Source organism: Colossoma macropomum, unplaced genomic scaffold (assembly GCF_904425465.1).
Source record: "Colossoma macropomum unplaced genomic scaffold, Colossoma_macropomum, whole genome shotgun sequence".
NCBI classification, from domain to species: Eukaryota; Metazoa; Chordata; class Actinopteri; order Characiformes; family Serrasalmidae; genus Colossoma; species Colossoma macropomum.
Window position 1 is genome coordinate 28,496,349 of NW_023494789.1, and position 22,668 is coordinate 28,519,016.

At 38.0% G+C, this 22,668-nt stretch overlaps 1 protein-coding gene across 2 annotated transcripts in view; it reads right to left on the bottom strand.

The window, feature by feature from the left end:
• Nucleotides 1–22,668, bottom strand: part of LOC118808231 (gamma-aminobutyric acid receptor subunit gamma-3) — a 157,143-nt gene that overhangs the window by 105,142 nt on the left and 29,333 nt on the right. For both annotated transcript variants that reach the window (XM_036570735.1, XM_036570736.1), the window contains exon 4: nt 8,967–9,034. In XM_036570735.1, the coding sequence (XP_036426628.1) occupies nt 8,967–9,034 (68 nt within the window). The remainder of the gene's footprint in view (nt 1–8,966; nt 9,035–22,668) is intronic.

Here is a 22,668-nt window from a genome sequence, read left to right on the forward strand (position 1 = left end):
GGTCATTCTTGTTCCAAAGAACCCTTTCAACATCTCATTTACAGTCCTAGGCAATTAGCTCTCTGTGCAGGAACATAGAAATGCAAACTTGTTCTACAGCATCATCATATGTCTGGACTTCTGCCAGAAAATGAGACTGTTAGGGAGAATAAATGAGTTATTAGGAGATGGGAGATATAGTGATGCTACACCTATAAATGTGAGCAAATATAAGCATTTTCCCTCTTCTTTTCCTGCACTACCATCTCATAAGATCTGTGCAATAAACTGAAATGAAAGATCGCCAGATTGTGACATGCCAAGCATCTCTGGTGATTTGTAATCACCATTGATTTCTTTAACACAAGTCTGCATCCATCTTATAAAGCAGCTCTTTTGTTCTGTATGCACACTGTTGAAAGATTCTGAGTGCAGAGTAAAGAGAGTCTTGTCCAGCACCACTGGAAGAACAGGGAACAACCTTGGAAAGTTCATTGTCTTTTGAAATTGTCTTTTGATAATGACAGGCTTTGCTGTTGAAAGAAAATGTCCCTCAGGGCATTAAAACAGTGCTCCCACAGACAGCATTATGTGGCCCGAGAATCAATACAGCCAGGTCCTTCAGGTAGTTGTTAAAATTCCTCTTTTTAAGCAGTTATTCATGTTCTCAGAAAAGCTACTGGAGCATAATAATATGAGATCAATACATGCTCATGCTCTCAGGGCCGGGTCAGCATTATAATACAGTTACATTTTTGTGATAATACAATACAATATAAAACATATTGTAACACTATTAATAATGATATAGTGCAGCCTGTAAGTAATTATATTCCAGTACACTAGATATGAAAACACTGATTAAGGAGGTACATCCTTAGAAGCCAACAGGGCTGGGTAGTAACGGAACACATGTAACAGCATTATGTAATCAGGATACAGAAAAGTAACCGTAATCCTTTATAGTTACAGTAAAAAAGCCAGATTACAGTTACATTACAGAAACAGAAAGATTACCAGCAGGATTACATTCAAATGCAAACTCGTTGTATTTCACTGAAAGTTGCCGTTTTAATGATAAATCTGTCACATGAGTTGTGTAGATTTAAAGAGTTTTAATTTAAGGGGAAGGGGGGAGGCAGTGCTGCTGCCAGGAGGGAATTCTGAAGACTTCCCCGCCCGACAGCAGTTCACTGTGTTTTATTCAGCCAAACTATAGTTTTTTATTTTTATTGTCAGAACTGAGATCTGCATTGTTTTCTTGAAGATATCTGAATTCGGCGTTTAACCAGGAATTCCACAGCACCAGATTCTACAGCAGCAGACTGATCTGATCAGACTGTAAACTCTTTGTTCCCTGTTTGTTGTTCCATAAAATTCCATAGTTTGCCTGGCTACGAATCAAACCTTTGAAACTTAAGCTGACAGGTTTAACTAACAGACTGAAACATGAAAAGTGAGTGATTTAAGTCTTGTGAGTGACAAAGTTAGTTTTGTTTTAGTTTATGATTTTAGTTTATGATTTCTTTCTTCAGTAGTTTTCTATGGTGGCTATCAAGACTGTATTTTAAAGTACAATTAAAAACACTTTCAGACGATATAGGAGCTACGTTTTACAAATGGGCTGCAAATAAAGAAAAACACATGCAACTTCAGAAACGCTACAAAAGCCAGTCACAACACAACGGAAGTGAGCCACAACAGAACACGAATGCTTCTGGAAGACTCAAATGGCTCAAAGCGGATTGAATATCTATGATGGAAAATCACTGACGGAAGTCGATATGACTACTGACACATGGACACTCACATCCCAAGTTCATGGTTAGCTTGACTGGCTAGTTTGCTATCTGACATGTCGTAGCAATACTGTGGTAGTTGTTTGGTATTACTGGTTTAAATGTTTACAGTTAAACTCTACAGCTAATCCCCATTACGATACAGTGATAGTAGTAATCTGCTCAAATAAAAATTAACTTACTTTTACCTTTGAATGTTTGTCCTGCATAGAATGTAAAAGTCTGAATGGCTCTGTCCTCTCTGAGTGTCCTCCAGAAGCACACCTGTGTTGTGACTGGCTTATCAGCGTTTCTGAAGTTGCATGTGTTTCTGTATTTGCAGCGTGTTTGTGAAATGTAGCGTCGGTGTCATCATTTTGTTGAGTGTTTTCTGAATTTGCAGCGTGTCTATGAATTTGCAGTGTTTGTTAAATGCGGCGCCCATGTTGTCATTTTGATGAAAGTGTTTTCTGCGTTTGCAGCTTGTTTTTTATTTGCACGTCACAGCCACCATAATTTTCAAATTAAGTATGCAAAAGGTTAATATGTGTAAATTATCATTGTTTGTAACTAAGACGACTTAATGCCTATTTTAATGTCTATTTAAACTTCCTGTGGACTGAAACCGCTGAGAGTTGATTGAGTGTCTAAAATTATGATCATCAAAGTCTGAACACAATGTACCGACATGAACCCATATAATCCAGTACAGCATTTCAGCATATAGAGCACAAATGATGGGCAGTCAGACATTTTAGAATGACCTCTATTCATGATTATTGTTGATGAGGGGTCTCAAAATAAGATTTCTACCTGATTGATCTTCTGACTTTGGCATGGGAAACAACAATTTTTAACAAATAAGTAAAATAAGGAATAGTCTTAGGACAGAAGTATAGTCTTTAACGCTTTTGCATGTGATCCAGTGTATTAAATCATTCTACACTGATCACCTGTTCCTCTGTGTTTTAGTCTCAGAGCTTTTAGTCTGAGTGTACTGATTTTTTTCTTTCAAGGTTTGAGTACACATGTCTAAACTTAAACAAATTATACTATGTTTGAAATATGTTCATATAGTAGGTTTGGTCACTGGTCGCTAAAAGTGAGATCAGTGACTATTTCTGTGCTGCAAAATATTTAAGTCACCTATAATCTATCACTCTGTTTCATAGAACAGTTTTTGTGTTTGACGTGTGTTTAAATTCTTGTTAAAAAGTCTTGTTGAAAGTATTTTTGTCTTGTCTTTATTTAATTCAACATCTTTATTTAAAAATAGGTAATCCAAAATTAATGGAAACTAATCAGATTGCATTACTTTAATATAGTAATCATTTAGATTGGTTACAATAAAATTTTTAACAGGTAATCAGTAAGAGAATACATTTTTAAATTAACCCTCCCAACCCTGGAAATCAAGAGTTTACTACCGCACTACTCTCGTTTTGATATGATATTCAAACATAAACACACAAACACACGTTTAATGGCATTGTTGCGTAAAAAATAGCATTTCCATTCGACTTATATTCTGTATTGACAGGTTTGAGTCTGTTCCAATTTTTTTCCATTTGATTTGGTGTCAAAAACAAAACGAGACTGTTCATAGATCAATAATATTCCATCAAATTGAAACTGTACAAACACAAATGTGATGTTGATTGAATGTGTTGAATCTTCACTTTTGACAGAATGTCAGTGCTTGTGTAAATGAGATATGAATGAAAAGTAATTAATATGAAATTACACCATACTTTTGTTATCTTTGCCGTCTAGGGGTTAAAGAATTGTGAGATAATCAAATAGATATATAACAGCCCTTTTTGTACATAGTCCCTGACATTTCTGAGGGCTTAGGTAATTGAACACAGTGACATACTTAAATTAATTCCAGTATTTAGTGTTTGGTTGAAAATCCTTTAAAACTGATTTGGTTGAATTCTTGATGTATTCTTAGCACATAGTCTGCAAAAGATACATATCTCTAGACATGTGAGCACCTTTTTGATCTTGTCTTGGCTTCAAACTTGTCTTCAAGAATGTGTTCTGAATGGAGTTGAGGTGTGGTGATTGACATGACCGGTCAAGAACAATTCACTTTTTGGCCTTGAAAAAAAAAAAAAACATAATTGGGGATTCGGGGCAGTCAAGATGGTTTTCTATGTTTGAGAATCCGTTCTGCTGGCACATTTGCCAGTCACATGATAAAGACAAATTCCAGTGGAAACTGTACACATACTACCATGATTCACAGATGAGGTGTTAGGCTTTGGATCATGAGCAGTTATTTTGTTTTCTCCACATTTTCATCATTCTATTACTCCAATAGAGGCTAACCCCTTCAAATATCAGGCTTACTACATACTAAATATTATTATTCAGTAGCTACAGGGGCCCCATAGCAACCGGGTGGAGCTTTTCTTAGGTTATAGAAGTGTATAATGAAACTTTGGGCCCACCAGCAGGCCCTGGCCCTTTAAGGGGTCAATCTTCATCTCATGTCCATAAGACTTGGTCTCAGAACTCAAGAGACTTTTATGAGCAATACATTGCATCCTGTTTTAGAGGATTACCACTGAGTTACATCTTGTGGTGAATCTTCTGAGGTCATGCTGGTGTATTCTTCTCTTTATGTTAGTCTACGGCACATGTACATTCTGCAGAGAGGTCATCCACTGCTGTAGTCTTCTACGGTCTGCTAGGTCATATTACTGATCTGCACATACACTTTTGTCTGGGCTTCTGATTGATTCAGATTTTTCAGCCTAATGATGTCCTGCTTTACTGGTACTGACAGTTCTTTGGTCTTCATCTGAGAGACAAAAGCAACTACTTCCAGATGCAAATATCACATCTAGAAACAACTCTAGATCTTTTATAAACTCTCTTGTCCACGAATTGATGATGAAACATCACATAGCTGGCCAAGAAACAAATGCTGGCAATTGTCTAATTACTTGTGAAATTGGGAGACAGATTATGATGATTCTGGGGGCCCAAAGCGACTGTGTGTGTGTGTGTGTGTGTGCGCATGTGATTTAGGCTGGCTGAAAGATTCTTCATTGAAATGCTTCATTCATTAAATAATAAATAAAGACTAGTTTTAGATACAGAGCCAGTATCCTGTCACCCCTCCACTGGGCCCCTCTGTGTAAACATTTAGTGGTTTAGCTCAGTCACAGTCTGTAAGAAGAACAAGACTTTATTTTTATTTCAAATAAAGATGTCACCAAAACATAAACAGGCTTTCAAAAATGAAAAAAAGGAGAACAGCAAAAATAGGGAAAACAGTATTTCATCCAGCATTTCAGAAGTAAAGGTGGGATATTAAGATACTAGAGCTGTCAAAATAAAAGCTAATGTAACTGTAGTAGGCCTAATGGAAATGATCTGGTGGGACTCCCTGGACTGGGGGCCCTCCAAAAACCTCAGAATTAAATTCATTTTAGTTTCTAATTTCTCTGTTATTATACTATACTCTCTGTTATTATAGTAATAAACAATAGTGACTGCGTTGTCCATGTTGTTTTCTTTTCTTTGTTTTCAAGCACAAGCTAATAAAGAAAGACAGGATTTGATTCAATACAGCAAGTAAACTTTTTTTAAACAGTCTTTCTGTGATCATAACCAAAAGTTAGCCTCAGCCCAGCAGCTAACCTGTAAAACGCACACTATTAGTTCCAGAGGAAGTCGCTGAGGGAGAAAGAGCAGCATCTTGTCCTTTTCTGATGCAACTGAGGACATGAGACAAGGTGAGCTCACCAAAATAGGCAGCTATTAGGTGTTCCAACCATTAAACCATGCCCATTTGCTGAGCAGTTTTACTGAAAATGACAGTAATTGTTTTTTTTTTTGTTTTTATCTTTTGAATTTCCCACTAATCACATTGACTGTTTTGAACATAGACCAAGTTTAAGTCTAATCCTTAATAAAATAGAGTAAGATTGATGATTTAAAGCACATTCTCCTCATTTTTAGCTGTTTAACCCCTAAATGTGCACCAAACAATCTCATGAAGAAGGTTACATGTAATAAATGCCTTAAATTTTTACTTTCCTTTATTTTATTTGGGGAGCTGGACACATTATTGTCCATGAGGCCCAAAGCTACACTTCTGAATGTGACAGATCTGTCTAAACAAAACTCCATGTCCTACTGCACATTTTAGCATTTTTGAGTTTCCCCACATAAATCAATAGTACAATGATCTCTCTGCTGTTGTGTTTTGCTGTCTTGTTCTCTCTATCACTGAAATGTAAAGGTCTAACTTGAAAGTGAACACTAAGTAGAAGATAGTCCAGTGTTCGCCATATGTGCTAAGGACACTCCAGCCTCCCATATATCTGTCCAATATTAGTCAAAACAAATGAATTAATGAGTTTTGCTTCAACAGCCAAGATGCAACATTGTTGAGAAGCAGCAAACATCACAGTTTCAGCCAGCTGCACACAGTATATTGATATGCAATGATGGAACTTGTATTTATATTCACAATTTGCTGCGCGCTGGAGACGATAGCATGGTCAAAGTAAAATGTGCCACATTTAATGTTGAAACAGTTCTACTAAGGCAAATGAGGTGAAGTAATGCATGAAATTTTCAGGCCCAAAATTACTACCAGCATCCTTGACTATGTATAGTGTGATTTGATGCAATTCCTACAGAGTTCACTCAATATAAAAGTAAATATATTCAAACTAAAGCCAGCACTCTGCACTTTAACCTCCAATTCACTTTGTTGGAGTACAAAGATGCAATGAAAATTATATTACTTATCTGGCCTTCAACTCTGGACCACATAGTAGATACAAAATATGCTTCATCAGATAATGAACTTCATCTTGATCCACTTTCTCCAGTCTCACTGTGAATGTAGATGGCATTCCTATTAAATCAGTTCAAGTCAGTGAAAATCTTGGATTAATTTTTAATGCTTCACTTTCATTTGAGCCTTATGTGAAGCCACTTACTAAGACTGCATTCTACCATTTGTGTGACATTGCACGACTCAGACTACTGTTCAGCAATGTTGATGCCAAAATGCTGGTTAACGCCTTCATTTTGTCCTGCATTGATTATTACAGCTCCCTGTCCAGTGGTCTCCCTGTTAAATTGCTAAAATTTACTTTTACCAAGCACACTGCACACATCACTCCCATCCTCCATCAGCTTCACTGGTTACCAATATCTTCTCGTATTAAGTATAAACTTCTCCTTCTAACCTTTAAAGCTCTTCATGGTCTCGCCCTATTTACCTTGGTGAACTCCTTCATCAGTACCGTCCCTCTTGCTCCCTCAGATCTTCTGGCACTGGACATCTTGCTGTCCCACACACAAGACTCTCAACAGTGGGTGGCAGGTCTTTCAGTGCTACTGCTCCCAAACTTTGGGGCTCTCTATCTCAATCTCTTTGTGACTGCTCTGTCCTTTCTTCTTTTAAAGTTCTTCTTCAAAGTGTTAGGTCTTTTTTCCCTCCTCTTTGTAAAGCATTGGGTTTGTGAAAGGAGCTATATAAATTGTATGTATTATTATTATTGTTGTTGTTTTTATTATGAAACAATATGTTTCTGTGCTGAAAACCACTTTTTTTAACTACCAACACTAGTTAGCAAAAAATATCTTAACCTCATTAAATGGCCAGGACTCACTAGCTGGAACAAACATTTATTACACGCTTATAACTTATTAGTAACTTAACCAGTTTCCATTTTCGTATTTGTAGCTACTGAATAATAAGCCTTAGAAGGCTAAAAAGCTGGGATTTTAAGAGGTTAATAAAAAGTTCTTCTCTATGAGGGGGAATTACTTTACATCCTTCATAGTTGGTGTAGCTGTACATGTTATCAGTTAATGATGATGTAATTGAGAAGTTCAGAGGAGGCTGAGTGAAGGACAACTATCACAATTTGTTCATGAGAATGGTGCTGTTGACATAATGGATGTGAAAGGAAGTAGACCATGGCTGTAATGATGCTGCTAAGTAGCCTAAAATAATTACAATAATCACAGTAATGTAATAGGCTCTCAATATCACAGCAATGTAACAGGCTCCTACATCAGCATCTTTCAGTGTGGTAAGCCAGCTATGGATGAAATTGTCTAGGAATAGCTTTTGATGCAAGCGTCGCTGTCAATCACTGTCAGTCCATGGATAAATATGTACTTTAGGACACGGTATCATTGTTTGTGAGATGAGCTTGCTTTTCATGTGTCACCAATGTGCTATGAGATAATTTCCATTTGGGAGAATGATGCTCAAGCGTTGAGCAGTGACATGTAAATATAAATCCTTTATGCAATATCACCTTCCTCCCAGTTTGTGCCCATATTTCCCTTCGAGCATTGCCAGAATTGTGTGACCAGTTTGACATGACCTCATTCAATGCACGGCAGCTTTTCAGAATGTTTATACCTACCGTCTCCCGGGTTTTGTTTTGTTTTTTTACTATTAGCCTCATGTTTATGAGAACAACTGTTGAGATTTAAAATAAAAAAAGCAGAGAAAGAGAGTTATTAAACTGTGTAGCCTGGAGGTCCCAGAGGTGGGGATCCAGAAATAGTGTATTCTGACTATGAGGGCAAAAGACCAGTCCAGAACTGGAATCATCGTACTAGAAGCTATAGATTGGAATCTGTATTATGGTGCAGGCTCAGTCATTCTATCATCCATTCTTCAGTGTCTAATTATCGGTTTGTGGATTGAAGCTCTATGCATATTGGCAGACGTGTCATTTATCCAGCAAGTAGCCAATATCATAATGTCTTGAACAAACTTTATGACCACCCAAACAGAGTCACATCAAATTCAGATGTTCTTCAGATGTTCTTTTTTTATTAGTGAAGATTCTTTGAGATTGTGCCTTTTAATCATGCAATCTTATCAACTACCTCCCACTGCCTAGAAAATGCAGTCATTTTATCGCTCCATTTCTATCTGACTGTTTTCCATTTTCCTTCAGGTCAGACTCTCAGGGCCTCAGGGGAACGGCTGATTAAGCTTGGGTTTGAACTCAGACTTTCGGAGGCACAGCTTGCCACTAGCTCTGCTTTCAATTATTCACAAAAACACAGCCTCCACTCCAACTGGGGTACACTTAAGATTGGCCCACAAAGCTAGTAAAAGTGGTTTTGAAAGCGGTTTTCAGTTGAAAGAACATGTGTTAAAACACATTCAGAGTGTGCAAAGTCCAGAGCAAAATCCATTACACTTACCATATTTATTGAGGACACAGGTCCAATGCTGTTAACGAAGATATCAACATCGATGACCGTCGGTTTAACTGCAGAAGCAAAAAGAGGAGATCATGAACCATAATGACAAACATCACAGGCACAGCCTACTGATGTATCTGACATTACAGTCAAAGGGCCTCATTCATCAACATCTCTTCTTTCACATACTTTAAATAGGAGTTTTTGAAAGGTTCATATGGTTCTAGGAAAAACTTTAAATTGATCTCTCCATGCTCTGCCCACAAATGCAATGTTGAAAAATCTCATTCAACCTAATTTTTTAGAACTGTTTTGAGTTGCTACATAATGTTGAGTTTCCAGTTTAAAATGCTATGCTACCAAGCTGGACTGTGTTACAGCTAATCAAAATTTGGCTAATATGCTAAACATGAGCTCTATTACATGGCAAAAAAATGATCCAAAAAAAAAAAATCATTTGAAGTGAATTATGCACTGTAGGTATTTTGACAAGGCCTGAGCCATAACAACAGTTGTTTAGGGGGAATAATAATAATGGGCCTAATTCATCAATATCTTCCTTAGTTTTGTGCTAAATTTGTTGAGAAAGGTTCTAAGAAAAAGTATGTCAGATTCATGATGTGTTCTTAAACTGCGGAATTGTCTGCACCTTTGTGCTCTTGAGTGTGTGTAGATTCTGTTCTTACCTAAGAACAAATCCCAAAAAGAAAACACTGGTGAATGTCAGAATCTTGGTGAAACCTGCGTAAATGGGTTTTAAGAAGAAATTTCTTCTTAGGAATGATTAGTGAATAAGGCCCAATAATAATAATAATGATAATAATAATAATAATAATAATAGGACATCAGACAAAAAACAAGCATCCACAAAGCAGTTTTATTCTGGTAACACTGAAGATTTCTACAGTAAAGTTTTACTATCATCTCACAAACTGAGAATGTTATACATAAGACTCAAAGTAGACTTGCTTTCATTGCCATAGGGTTTCCTCTTACAGCTGCTGGTACTGTCAGAACTCATTTATGTGATCACAGGATCCTGGACCATCTGCTAATGTCGATTAACATTGCCAGGTGACCCTTGTTTAATTACAGGAGGTTAAAACTGCTCAAATATTCAACATACTGGAGTTTCAGGGAAGGACCATGGACAAAAAGTCATACGAAGTTACTGAAGTTGTGGCAAACACTGCACTATTTCATGCTGCATGCTGTGCAGAGAATATAGAGCACTTGATCACAGTGATCAGTATGTTAAACATTGCCTTCATTGGCATCAGCAAAAAAGCTCTTGCTACATTTGAAGTATGAAGGAAGTGGAAGTAGGAGAAAAAGCGGTGGAGGTGAGAAGATTTTGATAGGAGTGAAGGATTTCTCTGACAACCCTCCATTAGTATGCTATTCTCTGTTCCAGAATTCAGAAGCCTCACAGCCATGTGTGTGTGTGTGTGTGTGTGACCGGGCTCCAGAGAGGTGTAAGCGGGGGTGTTAATTCTTTAAAGTAGCAGTCACGCACACAGCAGAGACTGAAAAAGAATTATGCTGTCATCATTTTTTTTAATGTAATTTTTAATATCTTAAATTATTTTGAATGTGCAAAGTAAATGTAATTTAATGAAATGATCTGTTATATTATCTGTTATATTGTAAAATTGATACGGCTGTCTGGCTCCCTCTGTTTATGACAGTGGTTTTATGTATTTTTTCTTATAATATAAAGTAAATATTCACTCTAAATGAGCACTGTGTGGCCGTATCATTGGGATTGCGAGTTTGATCCCCAATGATGTCACAGCCATCCGTGTCCAGCAGTCGAAGAGAGCATAATTGGCCTCACTCTCCCTGGTTGGGGGAAGGGGGTAGGGGTAGGATTGCCCTAACTCCCCTCCCATCACTAAGTGTGATACTAGCCAACTTGGGCATCTGTTAGCGTTCTCCTCCAAGCATGCTGAGCTGTCCAATCATCGAGTTTGAGAAGATGCTGCTGGCTTCACATGTCTCAGAGGAAGCAAGAGCTGCCCTTTACCCTCCCAGCTCGGTAGCATAATGAGACATGGCTAACAGATGGAATCTGCAATGACTAAACTGGGTCCATAAAAATACACAAGACTTCATTCCTCGTTTTTCCAGTAATGGAGATCTGCTGTTTGATCGCTTTTGTTTGAACACAACATTCTAGAACAACTGCTAACATTAGAATCTTGGTGTTTGTCTGAGAATGTCTGGTCAGCGTGCTCTGGCCTGAATTAATACTCCTTCATTACATCATCACTGCAAGATGTCAAAACGGCATGTCATTGACTACTTTTGGTTTCCTAAAGAACCTTTTAATAGATGATTCTTTTATGAACTATTTTGGTAAATGAGGTTTGCATTTGTGAAGAATAAAGTTTAAAGAATCTGCACATAATGTAGACGTTCTGGATCTGGAATTCCAGGGGAATTCCGCTGGCTTTTCAAAATTTCTCCATAATTTAATGGTTAAGATGTAAACAAAGCCATTCAGAGTGTTTCAAAGTGAAATGGTCAGTTCTAGAGACACTTACAGAGTCAGAATTGTTTGCAGTGCAAGTGATAGTAACCTGACGTCTGAAAAACTACCTCACAGAAAGTTATCACATGATATGGTTATGAATGTGCTGCCTGATGCCTGAGAAAAAATAGTATGCCTTGTTTAAAATAGTTTTGAGTTAAGATCTGGTCTGAAATACACATTTTGTCAAATGTACTAATAATGGTGAGGTGCATGCAGCAAATAACACCCAAAGAAAACGTATTTTTTCAGATGTTCAACTATTTTATCAAAATAACATATGAAAAGAGGTCCACATGATCATTTTGGATAGTAAATAAAATGGCTATATTTGTGTTGTAGACATTGTGACCTCTGGTTCCTGTCACCACTACTGTAAAGAAATCCGAATTAGTAAGTTTCTCAACAATGAACCATTTCGCATCAGACCACTCTGAATGACTTTTTTTACATCTCAACCACTTTGGTGGATGTCTCCTTTAAAGCTTTTAAGATCCTTAGAACCATGCATCAAAGCCAAGAAACATTTAGGAACCTTTATATAAGCGTGTGTTGTCATTTCACTTTAGCCAAGCTATAATAAAGGCTTTGAATTCTGAAAAGAGAGCAAAGGATATTTTCTTTCTGTGTATGATTTTGAATCCTACTTCATAGAGCAATTTCACAATAAACTGTTTGTACTCCCACTGGTAGTATTGTTTACTTGAACACGCTTAAAAATTCAGAAACTCTTTGGAGTGACAGCATGGAAAAATCACTTTTGGTTCTCTAAAGCAGAGATTCTCAACCACTGGGCCTCGAACCACCTCTACTGGTCCAATACTGAAGAGGAGCCAGTGTTCTATAGTGGGCCAGTGATGCCATTTTGTTGTGAAAATCTGTGTAAGGATAATTCACTTAATAATAAGAAAGAAGTAAGAAACGCTTTCCAACAGTAAACAATAACAATACAAGCCAGGCAACAATGGTGTACAAAGCAGCTTTTTGCCCCTTGCCCCTGTAAACAAAAGGCACTGCTTCAAAGTTTCAACCGTTTACTCACGAGTGAAAACCTTTGCTTAATTTGCTGCCATTCTGCATGATTTCAGGTATAAAACAAGGTTATTTTAGCATAATCTGTTGGTATTCTATATTCAATTGCACACATCATATATTGTGACACCCAAATACCCAAATTTTCCTGGGCCTTCATGCTTTTTAATGCTAAAAAGATGGACCTTGAGGTGAAAAAAGTTGAGAATGCCTGCTCTGAAGCTCCTTTCAGTGGATGATTCTTTAAAGTTCAATCTTTATAAATGAGACATGGGTAACACTTTATTTGGATAGTCCATTTTAGTTGCTTTGTAGATTCTTAAGTCACATTCAGCTATATATCTACTAAATTGACCATAATTTTCTTTAACTTTTCTTTTTCTTTAAACCTGGCTCTAATCCTAATCCTAACCTCAACTCAACTCAAATCCTAACCCCAACCCTCATCCTGGTCCTAGCCCTAACTCTGAGGTATGAGGTATTCTGGATATTAATTTATTGTAACTTTATTCTTGATATTATAGAGATTAGAGAGACAGTGGCTTTTTTCTTTATATCAGACTTTCCGTTTCCTTCATCATATAAACCTGTAAAAGGTGCACAGGACTAGCATATTACAATCATACATTTAACTGTAGTCGAATTTTATTTTATTGAAATAATTCTTTCTCAACTGAATGTTTAAATGTGTATTTATTTTCTAGATAATCCTTTAAAATAAGGTTGACAGGTTAACTTAGCAAAATGAAAATGACCAAGCTATTTTCCAGATGGCAATTTAAGAAGACCATAAAAACATCTGAGTTTATTGAACCAGCAACAGTGATGCTAATTTCTGAAGGACTCCCCAGCAACTGTGACTGGCACATATTAAACAGCAGACTATTTTAGTTTGTTAAGAGATCTCGTCCCTTTAAAAGCTCCACCAGCCATCACATACAGAAGCCGAGCTTCCAAGTGGGACAAAAGGACATTGGTAAAAGCATCTAGTATAGTAAATGTGGAGGTGATTTTTATGCAAAAAGCGCTTATGTTAGCCTCATGGACTACCAGTAAAGGCTGGCATCCAAGCATGACCCAGAATGGTGATGTAAAAGCCTGTTGTCCATTAAGTGTTGACCTTTGCCGCTTTAAAGCAGTGCATATTTGGATCTGCCATTAACTTGCACTAAAGACAAGTTCAACAGGATTCTAAGGGCTGTGCTTCCACTGTATCCACATACATTCATGCAGACTACACTTAAAAAGATGGTTCTTGTTGACATTGTAACAATAGCAGAACCCTTTCCTTTTTTGGTGCTATATAGAACTATTTTCACAACTGTACAACACATTCTCCATCAAAGAGCCATTTCACCATGCAAAGAACCATTTAATCATGAAATGGTTCTAAAGAGAAACACTGCCTTTACCAAAGAACCCTTGAAGCGCCATCCTTTTTAAGTGTGTACTGAAAACTGTCTATCAGACACATACTGAACTGCAGCATGAGTAATGAGCAACAGAGATGCATTGTTAACCATTTTAAAGGATTATCTTATCTTATCTTATCTTATCTTAGAGTTGTGTTATGACACAATCTTAGGAGAAGCTGTGCTTCCTGTCTTCCTCCTAGTCTTAACAGTGACCTCCACCAATGTTTAAAAATGTCTACATAATTAAATGGTTAAGATGTAAACAAAGTCATTCGGAGTGGTTTGATATGAAATGCTGTGTTCCAGAGAAACTTACAGAGTCAGAATTATTCACAGTGGTAGTGATAGGAACGAGACGTCCGCCATCACAGAAAGTTATTACATTGAAAAAAAATCATTATGAATATGCTGCCTAATGTCTGACACATTGTTTTATGATAGTTTTGTGATAAGTTTTTGGCTTGAAACGTATTTTAATCCATTTATTTCACAACATTCATGGTGGAGGGGTACATGTATGGTGTTGTAAGGCAAAATAGTCCCCCAAAAAAACTTATTTTCTACTATTTTAACATCGTCAGCATTCCATATAAAAAGACACGTGTAGGTTGCCTGGTGGTTTTGGATAGTAAAATGTCTAAATTTGTGTTGTAGACATGGTGACCCCTGGTTCCTATCATCACCACTGTAAAGACATCTAAGTCTCTGCAATGAACCATTTCACACTAAACCACTCTGAATGACTCTGTTTACATCTGAAACACTGAATTATTCAGACATTTTGAAAAATTGGTGCAATTCCCCTTCAAAGCAACCCTCACTGATGTAAAGGTTCTATACCAACTGCATTTTCAACAACTGTATACATAAGCTAAGAAGCTTTGTTTTAAGAGTGAAGGGAAAAGTCTAAATTTAAATGTCTGTATTGACAGCATGTAATGGCAGGTAGGAGGTTTGAGGCGTGGATGTGGGAACACTTTGGAAGTGCTGCATAGGATTTCTAGGGGAGAGGAAAGCCCTTACATGAGTGCTCTTTATGTCCCAAACAGAATGCTACAAAGAGTCCTTCCCTACTGAATATAATCCTTAGCCCAGTTCATGCATTAATGTATTAGCTTGCTGAACTGTAAGGCTTGTTTCAGGTTGAACTGAAGATATGAGTTCAAAATGAAAAGAAAATCTGACTATGAACTGTTTCATGTCATAGACACAGGACAGCATCCACCATGTAGCAGACTGTGCAGCCAAAGCAGGACACACCAGAAGCTTCTCTTCTTCCCCTTGTCTCTTTCATTCTGGCCTCATTCAACCTTGGACCGATTCCCTCAGTCCTACCACACTGAAGCATGCTTGCTTTTCCCTCAGGCGTTCTCCCTCTCTCTCATACAAAAGTGACATTTTCAGCCTCCCTACTGACTCCCCAAATACCTTATTTGCGGAACACTTGTCAAAATACAAATTCTCATCAGCATCATGTCACTGATTTTGTTTTGCTTTTTTTCAGTTTATTTTGGTTCTTAGGCACAAACGTTAATAAAATTCAATGTTAATCAAAATCAAAGACAGAGCAGACACCAAACCATTAGCTGTCGAGTGCTCTCTGTCTTACATTATAGCAATTACTATTGTTAATTCAGCTGACAGTAAAGCGCTGGTGAGAGGAGAAGACATGAAGGGAGAGAGAAACCTTTTTTGCTCAGCCACAGACTGAAACACCAACACAAACAGCCCATGTTTCATTAACCCCTTAGACTCCAGGCTTATTCATCAGTTATTTCTTTGAAGACTTTCAGGAATTACTAGAGGTGTAAATCTCCTCAATCTACTCTTTAATTTGATTATGATTATATATGAAACAATTCAATGCATCATGAAATGGTTTTCACCATGACTGGATCAAAAATGAAAATCTACCTTTTAATATTATTGAAAGAGTCTGTTAGCTGTCTGCTGAGCTGTTCAACCTACTCTAATGGGAGCAGAATATATTCCAATTACAGAGATCACAGAGTATAGACAAGTAACAGAGAGCCTTTTACTTACAATTACTTTCATTATTTTCATTTAGAACTCATGTATTTGTTATGTTAATTTATTTTTTTCAGATTTTTAAATATTTTTGTTCCTGGTAAATACGCACATATGGGTTGTAAAAGCCTTTTCCCCTGTGTCAAATTATGCTGTTCAGGTTGCTATTGTGGAAAATTCACTGTTGTTTCCAACCTGCCCAATTCTGATTAACTACAACAACACATTAGGTTGAATGGGATTTTTGCCAAGATTCTACAAAGCTTGTCCAGCCATGCAGTTGCTATATGAAAGAACACATTTGTGGGCGGAGCATGGTTTGGTCAATTCCTTTGGTTTATCTTGACTATTTTTCAGTCAAATCTTGCCCGCTGATATAGTTTAGACGTAGTCTGCTTGCAACTGATGAATCAAGTGACCACATGCTAGAAGCATTTCTCAACATGAAACATCAATACCAGCAGGTATTACAGCTGCGAGAACTCATGCATGATAGAACAGGCCTTTAGGTATGTAGACACCAACAACATTCTATTTGTGGTAGAGTTAGACCAAGCTTCCCCAGAGACATGATGAGAACCTTACTGTGCTTTCAGAGGAGATTTTAGTCTATAGTACACAGCTGTAAAGGAATCTGCTTAGAACTTGGGATGCAACTTACAGGCCATTTCAGACCAGTCCAGATAAAGTCACTGTCAGCCTGTAATTAACAAATGTGGTAATAAAGGATCACTAACCAAACGTTAACAGGCTGCTTGTGGAGGATCAGGCTGAATCACTGTGTTGAGCCCTGCCCTACTCCCTCTGCCCTCTTGATAATTTAAGGCTTCTGCCAGGCGCCTGCTGAGGTGTCATCACACTTCAGCATCACTTACACCATCACTACTTCTCTCTTTCTCCAATCTCTCACTCCCAATCTCTCTCTAATCCACATGCTCCTGTGTCCCACAGCAATAAAGCCTGAGGGCAGAATGCAGGGTGAGTGGGCACACACTAGCCAGTGGGCTGGTGCGTTGAGACTCTGATTCGGCTGTGGAACACGATGCTCACTCAGCCTGTCTGACCTTAGGGGAGGTAGGGAGACTCTTGATAGTGTTGTTTTCTGTACGAGTAATCCGATTTGGTAATGTGAAGTTAGTGTCCCCTGTTAGTAGATGTGTGGAGAGAGGTTTGGGGGACAGCGAGTGCCCAGCTGGCAGGGTTAGGACCCCACCAGATATCTCTCTCATGTCTTACCCCTATACATATTAATCTTGCCTCAGACAGGTGATTGAGGAGAAGAGTGAGGCAAGGAAAAGATTAGAGAACAAAACAAAAAGAGGAGGATGTGGCAAATGACCAGAAAGAATGGAAGAGGAGAGGTGCGAGAGATGGAAAAAACAAAAACCTGTGACTGTAGGTGGTGTCTGAGTTCTGTGCATGAATTAGTGACTATTAACACTGTTTTTAAAGACATATTGCACTGTGCATTTGCTTTATAGCAATTATACAACAAATTCCTCTCGCCATGACGCCATGATGAGATTGTAACTAATAATAATGTAATTCATTGTCTTGGATGACTTGGATTCACTGTTGTCGAGAATGTTTGGTTTCTTGACACATTCTATACTACAATTTAGATTTAAACTCAGGCCCTTTATCCCTGTTTGCCCCACCCCAAACTTTGCCAATGGTTGTGGCAGGACAAAGCAGAGTGTATGAACTAGAAATCCTAGTTGGAAAATTCTTTCAATTAAAAGAAAGAACAAAATAGCATTTAGGCTAGTAGTGATGCACTGAAATGAAAATTCCTGGCCAATCAAAACTGAAATTGAGCACTGGGTCAAAAACCAAAAACAAAAATAAATAAATATATAAATAAAAACTGACAATCTAAAACTGTTGCAGTACACTGTCAGAAAAAAACATTTTTTAATCAAAGCACAAACAATGTTAACACACCCTCAAAGCTACAATAATGGTCTTAAGGTTCAACTGTGCACCTTAAATGAGTAAATGTATTTGTACTTTTTTTCATAACCAAATGTTTTCAAAAGAGAAATATAATAAAATGCCTGGAGTCACATGGTGTGTGGAGTCAACAGAACTTAAAAATTATAATTGCAATGGAACTTGGTATGATTATCTTTCCTCTTTAGGGATTTGGTTCTCAAATAGTCCAGATTTTTACTCCAGCCTAACCTTTAACACATAAGGATACAGCAAAACTGTGGACCACCTGAGAGTCTCTAAGGACCGGTTTAAGAATCCACTGCTTTAGGGTACCACCTCAGTAATGTGAGGGGTATCATAGCAGTGGCAGTTTTGTACCGTTTTCTCTAAGCATGTATGTAGGCTACAGCATGTACCAAGAAATCAAATGTTCTCAACATCAAGGAATGGTTGGTCATCCAAGTCAATTAATTCTCTTATGATTAGTTATACTTTGCACTATGGCACTGTCTTTTGTACTTTTTTTGGCATTTCATAAACTGTGGCTACAGATGACATCGTTGTGCTAGCAGAGACTTTCTGCTCAGGCTATTTGGCTGTATTCTGCATATTGAAGAGGGCTTCATGACCAACCTGAAGAAAAGAGAAGTTCTTCTTCTGGCCAAAATTTCAGTGCATCCCTAGTGGCTATCCCTTCATCCAGTGCTTGGGAAGAAAAACACCCTCATACCTCCAGTCACTTGTTCTTGAAGGCCATACTGATTCTTAGAAAGGTCAAGGGACGCTTCAACCAGCATCCCCTCAAACTCTTGATTTGACTCGAGAAAAGGAGTCTACAGAACTTTCAACATCAGAGAGTGCCATGTCTTTATTCTGAAATACATTTTTTATCACAACAGCAGGTGGTCTAATGTTAAGAGAAGTGCAACAGCAACCAGGATCCTTGAATCAGCCAGCCTGGTGTTGGGTCCTTGGGCAAGGCACTTAACCTTTACTGCTCCAGGTGCTGCTGCATTGCTGCATAGGATACACTGTGCTGCTCCTAGTCTGGGTATTGCTAGGCGGGAAAGCAAGAATTTCTGCTTTAAAATGGACCAATAAAACTCTGTGGTGAAGAACTATCGAATAGACCAGGGGCAACCCAAATGTTTGGCTGTAATTTGACTGTAAATATGTCTCAGTATAGGCTAATGTACTAGTACAGGCTAAAATATATTATAAACAAAAACGCAGACTTAGTTTGCTATCTGAGCTTTAGCTCAGTTAAAGCCGCTTATCTCGCATCTCCAGCAGGAAACTTTTCCTCAAAAGTGAAATAGTTTCTTGTAAAATGTCTCTCAACGTTCGACTTTTCATGAGGCTAAAGTCAGCTTGTCATTCGCCAGCTTCTTGTTCAAGTTTTCCTGTTCCACCTTAAATGGTGCCTGAGCCGCCAGAATGTAACTGCTGCACCATTTAAGGTGGAATGGGAACAATATGCTGGTCAACGAGAAGCTGACCTCAGCTTTGCAACTTTTTAGCGTTTGACAGTTTCTAATTGTAGACTAAACGTATCAGGAAACCAGCCAGAGTGCTTATAAATGTAAATAAGTCCACTTGTCTTTAAATTATTAATGTTCAACTTAAATCTTTCTCTCTGCCTTTTCATTAGCTACTAGCTAGGTAAGACTGTTGTCTGTTTTGCTATGTGACCAGCAGTCTTTGCGCCAGTCTATAAGGTTAAAGCCTGGTGAATTAGCAGTTATAGGCTACATTAACTCCAGCCCATTTGTTGTTCAAACTGTGTCAGCAGAGCTTTATTTTATTGCAAAGAAGGATTATTTTATTTTTACCTAAAAATCTAATTCTGCTGGGCAGTAAACGGGGCACATGTTGTTGATCCCTGCAATAGACTAATCAACCAGTCCTATTATCTTTGCAAATATTTCACTTGCTTCCTTCAGCAAGAGAGCATTTAGTTAAGCACATAGTTAAGTATGATGCATACGCATAGAAAGGAAGTCATCAAGGAAGATACAAATGGAATTGGGGGGTCGGAAACTAGGAAAGGAAAGAAGAGAGTAATATAAGATGGCCTAGAGAAGAGAGCGAAGGTAAATGCAATAGCAAAAGGAGTAGAATGTCAAATGGGAACGAGAAAAACTATGGCAGAGAGCAGGCGGCAGAAGGAGCTGAAAGGAGCAATTCAGAGGATGAAGCGAAACAGATGTGCTGTAACGCTGTCTCCAGCACAAGCTCTAGCTCCAGTCCTCTCACAGCACTTCGGTATCTTTGGTCTGTACTGCCAGTGGAGCGCTCTGGGGCTCCCTGCCTTCTCTACCGTGCTCACACATTTTTGAACCGTATGTCATGAACAATTCATACACAGGATTTCATGCTCAGCTTCCACCATCATTTAAAGAGCAATCTTTTAAATGTATTAGCCCTCCCTCGCTGATGTGCCAATGCCATAACAAGCCATTCACGCTCGCATGGCAAAGTGCACCACCATCATCGAGCATTACTGGTCTTTAGAGGCCCAACGTCTCGGCCAATTTCATCAGAGTTAGAAGCTTTTCTGTCTGCCAGAGCCTCTGTCACTTCCACAGATATGTTGAGGGAAGTCTGAATAAATATAAAGGGATTTAGCATGCATTTATAGTCTGGATTATGGCATTTGAATCCCGCCGGACTGCTTGGGGACAGCTTTGCCCTGGAGTATAAATAGTCTAAATGGTGTAAGGCTGGCACATCGTAAATGTGCTGTAAGTGTTGGCGAAATAGATTTTGAGGAATGGCCCCATGGGGCGCTAATGGGCTTTCTTTTCTTATTCTGCTGGCTAAACAAATTGACACTGACATACTGCAGAAAATGTTGTCTTATAATTTCACAGCCTTCTAATCTTGTTGCACTGCGTTTGGCTCCGAAGTGGGCAGTCGGTTGCCAGGCAGGGGAACGATGTGCACTGGGCATGTTTTTCAGGCTAGATGAGATTAAACTCCATAATGGCTCTAAATTCATTAAGACATCAGAGGCTGCGCAGGGTGGCCACACAAGGGAGGAAGCAATCAAAGCAGGAGCATCTTGTTTGTCAGGTGACCCTGTCAGGGACCGGTGGAGAGGCCATTTTTATATTCGGCACAGGCATCATCACAGAGAAGAAACAAATTAGTAACAATCAACCCTCCTGCTCGCTTGAAGCCCCGGTGTCGCTCCATTTTTTCCCGTCACTGTGTGCGCTTGCTCGAGAGCATTAATGTGCAAACCCTCTACCGACAATCACCATAGATACGCTAATTAATTTGCCAACAACAGACCGACCGAAGGCACATAAGTGATAACATGCGAATCCTCATGAACAGCCATTAAAACTCTCTAAATGCAGGCCCTCAACCCCATTAATGATGCCACCATTTAGAGAAAATGGTGAATGGAAAAATGTACTGTATTATCTGTTGATGTAGATAATACGATTTTCTTGTGTACTTCTTGTGACCATGCTATAACTGATTAAATTAGAGGTAACACTTTATAATAAGGGTACATGAACTGGCAATAATTAAGGCATTTACTAATGAATAACTAATCAGAAAGTAATGAGTCATTAATCAGGAACAAATGAATAAGTCATATATTAACAACCACAAGACTAAATTACTAACACATGTACTAATGAATGAAGATGAAGGTAATAAAGCCTTTATTCAGTGCCTGAATTAATTAGGATATCATGTGTTGATTAAGCATACATAAAGAATGTTAGTACACACTGGTGAACTGCCAGAAGCTCTATTAGTTTCATTCTATTCATGCAATTTATGATTACCTATGTCATACTGCAATGTCATACTGTTACAACAGAAACATAAACTGTTGTATGTTTAATAAACTGCAAACTAGTTTATTTACTGAAAATAGGCATTTGATTTAATTAAAACTGTGAATTATCTTAATATACGCCACAGTTATTCTGAGAAATACCACCTTCATAAAATGAAAATGTGTTTCCCATTATACATCTATTATTCTTTTTTAAAATTTGCTATATCTAAATGTTTTGATTAATGGAAACACAGCATTTTGCAATGTAACACTTCACCTGTTTCCGCAGCTGGAAATTACTGCTATTTTTCTTCGCCAGTAAATGGCAGTAATTGCGTTAAATGCTATATGTCAAATAGCCATAGAGACTTGAGTGAATATCTCTAGTACAACGTTTAAGAGAAGCGAATGAAAATAATTGAAATATTAAAAAAAAAAGTATTTCTCTTTTCGCCTTTTTGCAATATTTTGCATTTTTCCTACTTTTAAAGGTGAGTTATGCATATACATACTGTATTATATACGTAATTTACATTGCAGATATAATATTTACACGTGGTATTGTTGACTGAGTGTTGTGAGTGCTAGTATGTATGATTGTGCCTCACCTCTTTTTAGACTAAGGTGTAAAACATGCAGCTGTTATCTGTGGTGAAACAGAACGGATTTGCAGGAACTATTATTTCTAAATTTGTTGTAAAGTAGCTTAAATATTTGGTTTGGTGCTTACTTATTTGCACTAAACCTTTTTGGTTTTAATAGTAAGGTTTGTGTTTCTCACGAGCGTCGTGTGATTGTAGTATTAATATGTGGCGTCAGGCACGTCTATTCTGTCTGGTTAAAATCACATGTTAATTTTGTGCTGCTTGGTTCATTTGTTATTCCTCCTTTGACAGGGACTCTTATTGTGAAGGGCCATGTGCGCGGTGGCAGTGCTTCACAGGGCCTAGTAGTAAA